This window comes from Cyprinus carpio, chromosome A21 (assembly GCF_018340385.1).
Source record: "Cyprinus carpio isolate SPL01 chromosome A21, ASM1834038v1, whole genome shotgun sequence".
In the NCBI taxonomy this organism is placed as follows: domain Eukaryota; kingdom Metazoa; phylum Chordata; class Actinopteri; order Cypriniformes; family Cyprinidae; genus Cyprinus; species Cyprinus carpio.
The window spans coordinates 9,041,559-9,056,681 of NC_056592.1; the positions used below are offsets into that span (position 1 = coordinate 9,041,559).

Here is a 15,123-nt window from a genome sequence, read left to right on the forward strand (position 1 = left end):
TGAAAAACATGCATCGCAATTTCCAAAAACATATTGGGCAGCACTGACAATAATAAGAAATGTTTCTTGAGCAGCAAATCAGCATATTATAATGATTTCTGAAAGATCATGTAAAAATGAAGACTGGAGTAATGGCTGCTGAAAATTCAGCATTGCCATCACAGGAATATATTAATATAGAAAACAGTTGTTTTAAATTGTAATAATACTTAAAAAAATATGACTGTTTTTACTGTAATTTTGATCAAATAAATTCAGCCTTGGTGAGCATAATATTTAAAAATCATTTAAAAATTCTTTTAACAGAACAGAATTTTAAAAAAAGATGAAATTGAAAATGAATTATCTTAATATGTGATAATAAAGTGATGCATAATTGATTTTTTTTATTTATTTACTGCCTTCTGTATAATCTGTTGCCCTATTTTTTCCATAGAGAATAAATTTGTTTTTATGAAATTATTTTTAATTGTGAACATGAGTAATTTATTTATTTCATATGTTGTTGTTTAATTAATAAATAATAAATAATAATTCATTTAATTAATATATTTCAATTTCCCAAATCATTTAATGATTTTTCTAATGATTGTGTCATGGCAAAAATAAACCCCCATACCTCCTTCAAGTTGCTTTTCTTCATAATTTTAATCATTAGATATTAATAGATATTGTGTGGTTTTCCTAAATATCACCCACAAGATAAGTAAAATAATGAAGTGAATAATGACAGCATTTTCGAGGTAACTATTTCACACTCTTCATATCCCTATACCTAACTGAAAAATAATCTTCTCTCTGCCATTTTATTGTTCTTTAATATATATATCACTGTAATAACCTGCACCCTTTTTGTTGGTTTGCAAATTTTGGCACTTAATTTTGCAGCTCAGTGTCTCCTGAATCGAGTTGTTTGGAATAAAAGCGTCTGCTAAACGAATGAATGGGAATGAAACGGTAATAAGGACAATGTGCAACACCACTCCATTGCACTAGATGGCGACAATACTTGTCTCAGTTTAAGGCAGTTTTACAAGCATTTGATGATGACGGAGGTTACAAAGACCTTCCACCAGGGGGCGCAATGAGGCTCAGAAGAGACCATAGACTGTGAAAATCTCATGAGGTTTTTTTTTCTCGCGTTATTGAAGACATTTGTACATGGAATCGATATAAGCATAGCAAATCATTTCCCAAATGAACACAGTATTCAAGTTGAAATCCACCCTTTCAATCTTTATAAAATGAATTTTAAACTGCCTTACCCCAGTAACCCCTTTCCTGGTCGATAGATATACCTTACACATATTACATTCTGCTTATGTTGTCTATATTATTAAAATGCATCCAAGTGCTACTTTGTTTGCGATTTATGCATCTTGTATCTTGACCCAAAATGAAGGATGATATTTTCCACACACTGCTAACGCCACAAATGTTGCGGTGATGTGTATCTGTGAGGGCGAATAATCACGTGCGATAACTCTACACGTGGAATGCGCGTGTCCGATTGGTGCGGCGAAAAGATCATTCTATCATTGTGTCGTGTGTTATATTACTAACTAACTAACCAACTAACTAACCAAATAATTAAACAAATAAGTCAGCTCTCAGGCGGGAACCGGTCGGCTCCCATCGTTCACTTAAAAGGCGCCTACTTTGCAGAGTCATATAGTTTCCACCAGAAACCTAATAACAGAAATGTTAAACACGATTATTTAAGTTGAAATAATGCGAAATTGTGGCTTCAACAAAAACATGCGCCACTGATAATCAACCGTTAAAGGATTTAAAGGTCTGTCTTTAAAGGTTTATAAGTTGTTGTTAAAATCGATTCAGCTTTCCTACCCACTTCCGCTTTTTTCCCCCACAGACAAGAGTAATGCCCGCCCACTCACCCCCTCTCCAGCCCACCCCCTACTGTGAGAGAGAGGTGTTGAACCACACGTAGAGACGTAACTGTCCCGAGCAGAATAACATTACTGAGAAGCGATCTCCTACTGGAAGTGCCTAAAAGATCCACTCCATATCAGCCCTGAATAATTCAAAGATATCTCCTATAATGGAAGATGGCAGGGAAACAGCTGCGATGAGAGAGCAAAAAAGGAAGGATCGACAAATAGGTTGGCTGATTATTATTTAATATCACTTGTTTGCACCGTTGTGTGCGTTGGATGTACGCTGCGTTCAGTGGACATATAACGAGTAGGCAAAGTCATACTAAATGTATCTGTATACTGCCTTAAATAAGATTAAAAATGCTTTTAAAAATATGTAAACATTGGAAGCACGTCCATGCGCCACTTTTTTTTTTCCTTCGGAGTCTGGTCTTATTATTGATAGTGCAGCATGGGTGTGTCTTTATGTCCTCTGTGCCAAACTGGTCAACAACAGGTGCTCATACCCCAACATTAAAATGAGACCTGTAGCACTGTACAGTCCAAGCACTTCTGTCTTCGTCAGAACAATAACCTGATGTTTTTTTATTTAATTTTTTATTTTAGTTGTTTGTTCAGGGTCTGTATTGATCTCTCAAAATAATAAATATGATTTATTAATAAAAAATATGACGTGGTATGGTGTGATATAGTATAGTGTAGTACTGTATGGTATAGTGTGTTATCATAGTATCCTATAGTACGGTGTGATTTAGTAAAAGTAGTAAAAAATGCATCTTGGTTGCATATAAATGTCTAGACAACATTTGAAGCTACTTTATGTCTTTATCTTTATGCAAAACTGAACTTTGTGTTGGGAAACACTAGGTCTTTATTTTGGAAAAATCAAAATATAACTTTATTTATACTGTATTAAAGACAAAATAATGGATCTAAATTAAATCCTGTGTAAAAGCATGGTGTTTGGGATCATGTGGCTGGTGAGGTCAGTGCAAAGCAGGGATGATTTAATCATTCTACAATTTCTGTGATCACTGGCCTGCTCAGTAATCATATCCAGCATTCAATCTTACTTTGCTTTGACTTTCGCAGAAGATAATGTAATTTGCTCTGGATGGATCTGCTCAAGGAAATGTCTTATCCCTTATTTGGGTTTACGGGCTTGTAGACTAAGGGTTTTAGGCCACACATATAGTAGCCTCTTACAGTTACATTTCTCTATAGATCGGCAGAGTCACACAATTGATGATACTCAAGGTAGGCAAGGTTTAAAAGCATAGCAATAGCAGTTGTGTTTTTTAATTTATTTATTCATTTATTTTATTTACGGGAAGCGTTCATTTGCTGTGTGTGGCTTATAAATGTGGTTGAATGGCTATAATGCATGCACTTCAGCTTGAAGCTAAAAGGTTTTGTTTTTGCATCTTTGAACTCATTTAACCCATCATTTTTATGAGCTGTGTTAGGTTAATGTGCATTGTGTGTGACTTTTTATCTTTTTTTTTTTTTTTTTTTTTTGTATAGTATTATAAAGTCTATACATTCACATTTGCTTTACAGCCTTGGAGAATACAGACAGTGACATTGGCTTGTGTGGTTGGATCCTGGTGCTTTTCTCCATCCTGCTCACATTGCTGACCCTGCCTCTCTCCATATGGATGTGCATTAAGGTATTTAGTGGTGGTCTTCCTTTCACTGGATGTCATTCAGCTTGTGCTCAAGTACTGTGCACAGGAATGGACCAGCATAACCCACACCTTTTCCTTTAAATCTTTATATAGCAGGGCTTCCCATGTTCATGAAAAACCCTTGAAATTTGTTTTCAAAATTATGTTATTTAATTCTGCATAGAAAAAAAATCATTTACATAAAAAAAGCAAAATCTTTAAAAGTCATGGAAAAAATATAAAATATTTAGGGTGGTGCATCTTTATTAAAATATTGATAAGCTGGTAATTATTTTATGATTTGGCATTAATATAATATAATATATGATATAATAATCTTAATTAAAAATAAGTCTAAAATCAGTCATTTGCTACAAGTGATTTTAGACAGTACAGTATTATCATATACTGCACATTCATTTTGAGAGTTGCTAAAGATTACATGTGAAGTTTTTATAATTACAGTGTTATTAAATTATTAATATGATTAAAGATCAACTAAAGTGAGCATTAGATGAATGTAAAAATAGTGGAAATAAGCATATACAATTAAATATTTAGTACTGACCAATATATATCTGTTATCAACTGATACTGATAAATGAAAGAAATAATTCAACGATATGACACTTATAAATTTTACATCCCTAAAAATGATCTAGTTATACTCAGCTCTAAAATTATTAATTAGCTGGGAATTGCTTTTCGTAAGGGCAAACTCTATAACATGATTTTACAATCCTATTTTGGAAATCAAAATGAAAATTCATTGGTCAATAGGTGTGGGTATATTTATAAGTTGTGTGGTCATTCCTGGATCTGTCAATCAAATTTTTGCCACACAGTTTTTCACACTAGATACGACTAGTTATCATGGTCCTATAATCTTTATCTTTATCATCTTTATGATTATATGAATAATGATGAACGCATGATAAAGGTTGCCATGCAACATCTAAATTATATTATAAATCTAAATTAAATCTATTCTTTTTCCATTCTGTTTTCTTTTTATTTATTATATTATTTAAAAAACCCTTGGTACGTGTACTGCGTTAAGCTAACTGAGACTTGTTATAGCACTTGTATATCATTGATCTTTTGTTGGTTTTGATTGCTTCCATTGTTCTCATTTGTAAGTCACTTTGGATAAAAGCGTCTGCTAAATGTCTAAATGTAAATGTAAATTACATAATTAGGGGCTGTTTTACCTTCTGTTGTAATTTAGCCCTTTTTATAAAAATACGTTTTGTTCCTACAGATAGTGAAGGAATATGAAAGGGCGATTATCTTTCGACTGGGACGCATTTTACGAGGAGGAGCCAAAGGACCAGGTAAAAGAAAAAAAAATCTATATCATTTGATCATTCTGATTTAATCAGTGCTAGTGGTTTAAGCATTTCATGTGATAATGATCACACTCCTGCTTTCTGTAATCAGTGATCACACTTGTGCTGGTTTATTTTGTGTGTGTGGTTAATTGTGACACTTTTTGCAGTCTGCTTGTTTGCATTTGTGCTGTGGCCATCCACCACAGTGATGGTTTGTCACAAGGAGAAAAAACAAAACAAAACAAAAAGAAACGCTTGTGTTGTAGAGAAACAGAAATATAAGTTTTGCATTTCAACTGACCTGAATAAACCACTTTTTTTTCAGAATCATACTAGTATTCATTTGAGGATGATATAAATACACAAAAACACACATTAAATCCTTTTACCTCACTCATCATATGCAATATGCAAGAGAAAAACTGAGTATAGTCAGGAAATATTTCCCTGTAATCACATGTGCTTTCCTGAAGCGTCTGTAAAAAAATTCATATTACCTGGAAAGCATAACGTTTTACTTCGATTGTTTTTTACAAGGGCACATAACGTTCTTGCATAGTCTTTACAGTTAGATTGTAATAGCTATATAAAAAGGTATTAACGTCTGAGATTGTAATATCAGGTTAGTCACACACCGTGTTTTGTACTCTAGCCTTCTAAGCCATAAAAGTCATTTGAATAGATGTCTAATAACCACCCATTTTGTTTGTGGCCCTGTTGCCATGATGTCACGTTTCATTGAGGATCCTGGATCAGGTTCCATGCAATGCTGTGGTCGCCATGGTGATTATGTGATTTTCATGGAGGTTGATCTTGGTGATGGCCTGGGTTATATTTCAATGTTTGGTAACTTGAGCTAAAGTAATAATTTCACTCTCAACGTGAGGTCACATTTATTGTTGCGCAGCAAAATTTCAAAATCAAAACAATATGAATCCGTGTCATCGTGATCTTCATCTTAATCTGAGAACGAAATTTTTTTGCTTATGTTCAAGTTGGTCACACAAATTTGCCGCATTTGCAAACAGAAGGCTGCTTAGTTTGATAGTATGTGAGAAGTCATTCATGTATTGCTACACTGGACAATGGAACTATTATTTTTTTGCTTTTGAAATACCGAAAATTTTGAAATTTAGATGTGCTGGGTTTGAAGAGATATCATAACAAAGTTTGAAAGTCCTATTAACTTGCATTGTTAAAATGTTTTGCATTCAATGTGTAACCAACAATGATTGACAGAAATATTTGCACACTGTGGTTGCAGTTGGTCTTTTTTCATGCATTTTTTTGCTTACTGAATTGTGACGTTCTCAAACTGAATCCTGTGCACATGAAAAAAAAAAAACCTTTGATGAAGTGTATGATTCATGCAAAACCTAAGCTTACCTAAAACAAAACAATTGTTTTGCTGCTTTAGTGAACGCTGACATTTTCTTTAGAAAATTCAAATCTGTATAGCTTAAGTTATTGTTAAGTAAAGTTAATGATACTACGCAGTGGCTGTGCTTGTGTTGGTGTCCCTGCTTTGTATTAGTCTGTGCTATGTTTGGGGAATATGAATCCACAGGGCTTTCCCTCCAGCAATGAACTTGAGGGTAGTGTCTATTATTAGCATTAGTCCACCGACTGTATCCCCCTTATATCATGAAAGTCAATAGAGGCTTTTCACTGTAAGCTTTCTATATGAAAATCTTTTCAGTAGTACTTTTTGAGGCAATAAATTTGTTCTTGATGGCTAGATATCGTTTATAATATAGGTCTGAAAAGAAAGCTTGATTCCTTGGTCCTCTTTGAGGCTACAGGGGTCTGCTAACAATTTGCAGTGGGCTCCTCCTCCATGGCCTTATTTAAGGGTGGAATGTGAGTAGAATTTTTCACAGTGGAGTATACAAACCTCTGAACAGATTAACAAATCCTGATGACCACTTTAGAAGACTGCACGGATGACTAATGAAACATATTAACTACTACTAAAGTTCAAGCACACACGTAAAGACCTACTTGTCTTCCTCGTCACATATTGACCAACTGTTCTTATTGAGCTGTTCTTTTTTTATACTCTTTATTTAAAAGATTTAACAAATATTTGTACTAATTATATAATAAACATATATGTTTTTAGGAAATCAATGCTTTTATTCAGGCATTAAATTCATCAAAAGCAACAATAAAAGATTTGACATGGATACATTGAATAAAATCTTTTGAACTTTTTATAATTTTTTTTATTTTTATTAATTATTTACAGCCAACAAAAATAAAAAACAGCACATCATATAAAAAAAAAAAAAAAAAAAAAAAAATAAAAAAATTATATATACACTGTATATATATATATATATATATATATATATATATATATATATATAATAATATTATATTAATAATATAAATGTAGTGTTTTTTATTTTTCTAATTTTAATCAAATACATGAAGTTTTGGTGAACATAAGAGACTTCTTTCAAAAATATTAAAATCATAATAATATATTTAATTTTATGCAACTATTTTACAAAAAAGAAAAAAAAAAATGTAGTATTGGCTGATTTAGTTTTTTATTATTCACCAAAAAACTAGTCCTATAAACTGATGAAACTACATCAAAGCAGATGTCAGTGCAATCATTATACTTGTGAAAGCAGTCTGCTGAGTCCAGTTGGTGGTCAGAATGGAATTTGGTAGATTGCCAGCTGTGCACTCATTGAAGATCAGCCCTGTTTTTGAGAGTTAATGATTATGATGCTCTGAGTGTCTGCTGCTGTTAAATCTTTTGTTGTGTTTGTTTGTGTGTGTGTGTGTTGTCTCACACAGGTCTTTTCTTCATCTTGCCATGCACGGACAGCTTTATCAATGTGGATATGCGCACCATCACCTTTGATATCCCCCCTCAGGAGGTGAGATCACACACACAAACATTAATCCTCAACTTCAGCCTCTGTTTTAACACATGAACAGCATCAATATAAAGGTGAAGCATGTCATCATTACAGTGTTAATACATGTACCACACAGCTGAATGTACTGTGACTATAAGCAAATCATTTAGGATGACATCCTAAAAAGTGCAAACAGGTGGTTGGAGTTTTTGAGGAGCTTGTTTTGAAATTAAGTTTGCAGTTCCATATTGTACAATTATTGCTGCAGAGATTACATGACTTACCTTAAAATAAAATATTATCTAAAATAAAAGATTTTTAATTTTTTTTTTTATTTTTTTATTTTATTTTTTTTGAGAGAAGTTGCTCACCAAGACTGCATTTATTTGCTCAAAAATATAGTAAAATATTGTGAAAGATTATTCAAATTTAAAATAAATGTTTTCTATTTTAATATATTTTAAAATATAATTTATGCCAATCATTCTGAAATGCTGAATTGGTGCTTAATTATTATCAAGTATAATTAGTGCTTACTTATTAATAATGGTTCTTATTATTATCAATTTTGAAAACAGTTTTTGATTCTTAATATTTTTGTGGAAACTGTTATACATCAAGATTCTTTTAATTGAAAGTTCAAAAGAAAAGCATTTATTAGAAATAGAAATCTTTTGTAACATTATAAATGAATTTACTGTCACTCATGATCAGTTTAATGCATCTTTTCCGATTAAAAGTATTAATTTCTTTCTTTTTTTTCAATTTTTTTTTTTTAATTGCTTAGCCCAAACATTTTAATGGTAGTGTATGGTTTCCACAAAAATATTAAACAGCACAACTGTTTTCAACATTGATAATAGTAAGAAATGTTTCAAAGTACTGATATGCACCAAATCAGGATATTAGAATGATTTTTGAAGGATCATGCGACACCAAAGACTGGAGTAATGGCTGCTTAAAATACAGCTTTGCCATCACAGTAAAAATTCAAATTCAAAAAGAAAACAGTTTTTTTAAATTGTTATTTCTGTTTTGTTTTTGTTTTTTTTATGTGTGTTTTGGTCAAATAAATGCAGACCTTACAAGCACTAAAAAAGTACTCTAAAAAAGCTATGTGCATTCATCCTCACAGGTGCTGACAAAGGACTCTGTGACAGTGAGTGTAGATGGTGTAGTCTATTACCGTGTACAAAATGCAACGCTGGCAGTAGCGAACATCACCAACGCTGATGCAGCCACTCGTCTGCTGGCACAGACCACCCTGAGGAACGTGCTGGGTACAAAGAACCTGGCAGAGATCCTGTCTGACCGGGAGGAAATCGCCCACAGCATGCAGGTAACACACTACACAACACATACAAACATTACAATACAAAACTTTTAAAGGAATAGATCACCCAAAAATAAAAGTGAGAGCATATTCTCTCTGGCCTAGACCTGATTCTGGCAGACGTTCTACATCTTTGGGCAGTGCATTCACCGTATCTCAGCCGAGATGCTGACTTATCCGGCTTGACTGTGCTGCTAGCTCCTTCCTCAGTTCGCACGTGGCCCGCCGTTCGCTCATTCCATCTGACATCCTTTAAAAAACTATGAGGAACATTCTTGATGACTGGCACACTTGGCACAGTGCTTCAAACATGAGGAACACTAGGCATGAGGAATCTCTGTGAAGAAGTGTTTAGATTTGACTCTGTTTTTTTTTCTTTAGTCCACACTAGATGATGCCACAGATGACTGGGGTATTAAAGTGGAACGTGTGGAGATTAAGGATGTCAAACTGCCCCTGCAGCTCCAGAGGGCCATGGCGGCTGAGGCTGAAGCAACCAGAGAGGCCAGAGCTAAGGTAACATGCTTTTGATATTTAGTAAGTGCCGCTATTACTCATTTCATGTGGAAAGTGGTTAGACAATCATAACAGATGCCTTTTATTTAAAGGTAAACATATTAATTTAGTTTAACTCTGAGGGAAAAAATATTAATATTTCAGAATATAACAGTTTGTATTGTATTTTTTTATCACATAAATGCAGCCTTGGTGAGCTATATATAGGTCAGAACACTAAAAGTCTGGTGCATTATTTACCCTTGTTACACACTCACTCACTCACTCTCTCTCTCACACACACACACACACACACACACACACACAGACACACACAAACACAAACATTACAAACTACACACACACACACAGGATACTCTTAGATAATGTTCATTATGTGGATGGATGTAAAAAGATTTTGCTGGCAAACACATATTAATCATCCTCTCATGTACATGCATGTACATACTGTAGACCAAATTATTGGAATGCAAATGTTCACTGCTCTGAGGCAAGACCACCGCAATACTCTCATAGGAAACCGGAAGTGACAACTCCTTTCCTGTTTCTGTGTGTATTTCCCACTATTTGTCTATTGATTTATGTGAGAGCCTGTATTTTTACATTTCCAGCTGTATATGCCCTGTTGAGCAGGTGTATTGCTGTCCTTAAAAATGTTCATGAGAGCACATCCCCTCAGAAGAACATGGGAAAGGAAGTTTAATGATTTTATTTTTGGTGCACAATTATTCTTCCATGCTTAGTTCAGATACAACAAAAATGTTTTCTTCAAATCAATGCCCCAGCCTACATCAGCCACACAGAGAAAAGTGGGAAACCACTGTCCTGGTTAGTAAAAAGTTTAAACCTCTCAGTGTTAACTATGTAAGTACAGTAGGTGTTTAGCAGACACTTTTAAATGAAGTAACGTACAGCACTGGAACTCAGATGATGTCAAAGGCTGTGCCTTTAGTCAAACTCTGTGCTATTTTGGCACAAATTCATCTGTCACTTTGTACAAATATAGACAGCAATATTAGCCAGATGCCAGTATAGACAGGTTGTGTGGCAACACTTGAACTTTTAAAAACCAGAAAACCAAGGTTTGCTAGACAAAAAGAAACCTGACCCAAACTATAATTAAGTCATAGTTGAACCAAAAATGAAAATTCTGTCATCCACTCACACTCAAATTATTCCACACCTCTATGAGTTTATTTCTCCTGTTGAGCACAGAAGAAGACATTTAGAAGAATTTGGTGACTAAACAGTTGATAGTAGCCATTGACTTCCATAGTATGGACAAAAATAATTGGAACAATTTGAGGCTGAGTAAATGATGACAGAATTTAAACTTTTGGGTGAACTATCCCTTCAAACATAGATAGACAGATAGATAGATAGATAGATAGATAGATAGATAGATAGATAGATAGATAGATACAGATAGATAGGAAATTCAATGAGTAGATGAGTTTGTTTCTTCATTAGGACAGATTTGGGGAAATTTACCATTACATCACTAATGGATCCACTGCAGTGAACGAGTGCGGTCAGAATCAGAGTCCAAACAGCTGATAAAAGCATCACAATGATCCACAAGTAATCTACACAGCTTCAGAGAGTAAGAAGCAAATCCATCATTAAGCCATTTTAACTTTAAAGGGGTGGTTGATCCACTTTTTTTTGAAGGCTTGATTGTGTTTATGGGGTGCAGAGTAATGTGTTCATGATTAATTTTTTGTTAAGCATTATTTTCACATATTTTACACCTTTGTTTCTCTTCTCCTCAAAACGGTATGTTGATTTCCTGGTTCTCTGAAGCCCCTCCTTCAGAAATACGCAGTGGGCTCAGATTGGTTAACTGGCCCAGTGTGTTGTGATTCACTAACCGCCTATTGCACATTGTCCGGAAACAGCACACCCCTCACCACTGCGGGGTAGTTGCAAGTGCTCTGGTGTATTGTAAACAATGACGTCAATATTGCCTTATCAACTTGAGCGTGAATCAAACCCTGAGAATATTATTGAAGATGATCGAGCAGAACCTGTGTAAGCACGCTCTTACAGAATGTTTCAGAATGGTACAGTATGTTTTTTGTTTGTAGTTGTCTCATACTTTTTATGCTGTTTTTTGTAATTGCTACTGCTCTTTGTTTACTTTTGATATACGGTTTTATCCTGATTATAGCACAATACGTGTAAAGTTTTGGCTTATGAACAAAATCTAGTGTACCAGCATTGAACATGCGTAGATTGAGCAAGCAGTGCTCCGTAAAATGTGCAGCACAGAGCGCTATAATGGTATTGTAATTTTCAGGAACCAAATTAAAAATACATTTGAACCATTTTTAATTTTAACCAACAAAGAGGCCCTGCAATCGGGGTGAAAATAACAGCATTTCGACAGCATGGCAACAACCACAACTACCACAACTCTACCTCTTCTCTAAAGCAGCCAAACATGGCCAAACATGTTGTACATTCCAGGGGGTGGGGTTTATGTAGATTTTAGGATTAGTGAAGTCAGAAACCCAGGAAGAAGCTCATTGAAGTCCCTGCCAGCCTTCTTTTTTTTTTTTTTGTAGTCCTTAAACAGAGATTTCTTTCAAATAAAATATCTCCCTTTGCACTGAACTTTGAGTGTAGTAACTTTGCAGACGTTTATGCTCTAACAGCAACATTACACACTAACTAAAGTTAAAAAAGTGAAATCTTAATCAACCACCCCTTTAAACTGAAGCTTGTAACCAAAATACAAGTCTGTAATCTAAGATAACGCTTCCTCCAGTGAAAACGTCCATTTCCTGTTTTTTCTCCCATCAAAATCCACCAAGATATATTTAGAACTTTTTTGGACTGTTTTTACTTGTAAACAGTGCTTGATCAGTGCATATTTTCTCCTGAGTCAGACAAGATGACTTTTTCCAGATGGAGAAAGCAATATTATGGATAGATAATGGATAGAGGAAAAGTGTTTTAATAATAGATTTGTTTCTTACAAACACGCAGCTTTTTACTTCACAAGACGTTCATTACTGGGGTGGAGTCATGTGGATTAGAGTGATGTTTTTATCAGCTGTTTGTACTCATTCTGACGGCACCCATTCACTGCAGTGGATCCACTGGTGAGAAGGTAATACTAAATTACTCCAAATCTGTTCCAATGAAGAAACAAACTCATCTTGAATGGCCTGAGGAGGAGTACATTTTCAGAATTTTTTTAATTTTTGGGTGAACTGTTGAATTTGAAACTGGGTTGAGGGGTGGAAGTTTTGTGCGGTATACAAGGAGTGGCCGTCAATTTGAAACTGGGTTAAGGAATTTAAGTTCTGTACACAATACAAGCTAAATCAAGACACCTGCTTATTTATTTTTTTTTTTTTTTCACACCGCCTCTCTGTTGTCTGTAGGTGATAGCTGCTGAGGGAGAAATGAACGCATCACGGGCACTGAAGGAGGCATCTCTGGTGATCGCAGAGTCCCCTTCTGCTTTGCAGCTGCGCTACCTCCAGACCCTCAACACCATCGCAGCCGAGAAGAACTCCACCATCATTTTCCCTCTGCCCATTGACATGATGCAGTCCTTCATGAAGCACTGAACTAGGAGCCACATAAAGCAACCTACATGCACACATGCATACAGATGCATCCACGCAGAAATGAACAGACTGACATTATATAACATGCACTCATGTGAGTATAATGTACAGCCGCGTCCAGAAGTCTGAGACCACATTGAATTCTGGTATTCCTTTTTGGAAAACTTAAATCTAAGAAACAATATTCTAATTTTAAATAATTCCCTGCCCTTGAACAAATAAACAACAACAACAACAATAAAAATCACATTGTTGCCTTTTCAACTTTTTTTCATGCATGTTTATCATACCATAATTTGGACTTACTAATTGAGAGCTTTTTGGTTGATAGTTTATGGAACATCTCCTGGTCATATGAGTGCATGTGTGTGTGTTTCACATTCTACTACAGGTCACCTAACATTGATTGTCAAATAGATAATTAACCATTTAAAAAGGAATATTTGGATAGTATCAGGTGTCAAAACATGGAACTGACAGCAGTGTTTATTGTGCCTACCAGTTTTTCTTGCTTTCTTAAACCTTTATTAATGTTGACTGTCAATATAAAAGCCTTAAGCCATATCCATTTCAATTACTGAATTTATATTTATAGCTTTACATGATGTTGGTCGATTTTTAAAACCACAATGCATTTATTCATCCATTTCCTGTCACATTAATATTTTATTACTTGATTTATAAATTCTTCTGTTTTATTATTTTATCTACCAGACATTTACATACATGTAATGTGATATTTTACATCAGATTGCAGCTGAAAACAAATTAAGGCTATAGAGGTCAATGTTTTTGCTTTTAAAGACTATTTGCTGCTTCAAATATCAGAGGATGGAATTACAGACTTGTCAAAAAATGTGTAATTACTGTCAGTGCTGCTTAGGACTGTTTAAGATTTCAACAACATTTCCAAATATTTGTATTTTCATCATGTATCAGTCTATTACAGTTATACATCACAACATTTGTTGTTTTGTCCAACTCACTTTTATGTACATTGTAATACTTTTCAATTTTTTTTTGTGTGAATATCATATATTTTTGATGTGTGACTGTCCCATTCCCTTTAGTAAATCATAATGTGTAATCTAATCTTTCTCATGATGTATAAGTACATTTACCTCATTATTTTTCAGACTGCTATTAATATGATGCATAAATCAGTCTTTGAAGAACACTCTGGAAACCTTTCAGGGTTGTGGTTCTTTATTGTATAAGTAGGAAAACTGGCAAATGGTTGTTTTTTTTGTTTGTTTTTTCAGGTATAGATGGATTTGCGAAAACAGAGGTATCTGGAATAACCCTTATGAATAAGATGCTATACGAGTCTTCAGCAAATATCAAAGGCCACTCACCTCTGCACTATAAGTTATAATTTTAGCTGATCTTCAGGCAGTTGATTGACCCATATGTTAAAAGTTATCTAAATCAGCCCCTAGAAATAAACAGCAGACCTTAAGAATAATAGGGCCTCTGGTTCTCTAGGCCTCTAGCAAGACATGCTCCTTTAAAACTCCAGTAATGGATTTAACAGTGGATTCAACAACAAAAAAAAAAAAAAAAAAGAATATAAGAGAAATACTATAAAAATCTATTACACAGACCATATAATAATAATTAACAAATAACACACACAATCCATGTCTTTGTAATGAATGAATACTAGCTTACTACTTATTGGACACTGCTCAGTGTGTACAGTGTACTGCCTAATTAAAAATACTTCACAAGTTTTAAACCATGTTATGTTGTTGTCACAATATACAGTCAATGATAGCCATTTTAAATTTATTAAGTTATTTTGCATTTTAAGCCAGTTTTGTGTTAACCTTTGGCAGTCTGATTTAGCAATCAGTCAGTAAAAATCGTAGTTGATATAGCTGATATTGATATTACCACTGGAATGCTCAAGTGCATCGTA

At 34.2% G+C, this 15,123-nt stretch overlaps 1 protein-coding gene across 2 annotated transcripts; it reads left to right on the plus strand.

Annotated features, from left to right (window-relative positions):
* Nucleotides 1-1,913: 1,913 nt before the first annotated feature.
* On the plus strand, nt 1,914-14,748 carry LOC109046367 (stomatin-like). Of its 2 annotated transcripts, XM_042778854.1 has the most exons (8): nt 1,914-2,123; nt 3,123-3,155; nt 3,459-3,568; nt 4,827-4,899; nt 7,708-7,790; nt 8,908-9,111; nt 9,487-9,621; nt 13,014-14,748. In XM_042778854.1, exons 1-8 carry the CDS (start codon nt 2,063-2,065, stop codon nt 13,200-13,202), a joined length of 888 nt encoding a protein of 295 aa, XP_042634788.1. In that variant the 5' UTR covers nt 1,914-2,062; the 3' UTR covers nt 13,203-14,748. The 2 variants fall into 2 exon arrangements, with proteins under 2 accessions (XP_042634788.1, XP_042634789.1); XM_042778855.1 differs by lacking the exon at nt 3,123-3,155 and having other exon boundaries at nt 1,915-2,123.
* The last annotated feature ends 375 nt before the right edge of the window (nt 14,749-15,123 follow it).

Bases quoted from the DNA above. Each gene is read 5' to 3' on its own strand.
- LOC109046367 (XM_042778854.1), top strand. From the start codon at position 2,063: ATGGAAGATGGCAGGGAAACAGCTGCGATGAGAGAGCAAAAAAGGAAG. The intron at 2,124-3,122 runs GTTGGCTGATTA...ATTTCTCTATAG, and splicing joins AAGGAAGGATCGACAAATAG to ATCGGCAGAGTCACACAATT. The intron at 3,156-3,458 runs GTAGGCAAGGTT...TTTGCTTTACAG, and splicing joins CACAATTGATGATACTCAAG to CCTTGGAGAATACAGACAGT.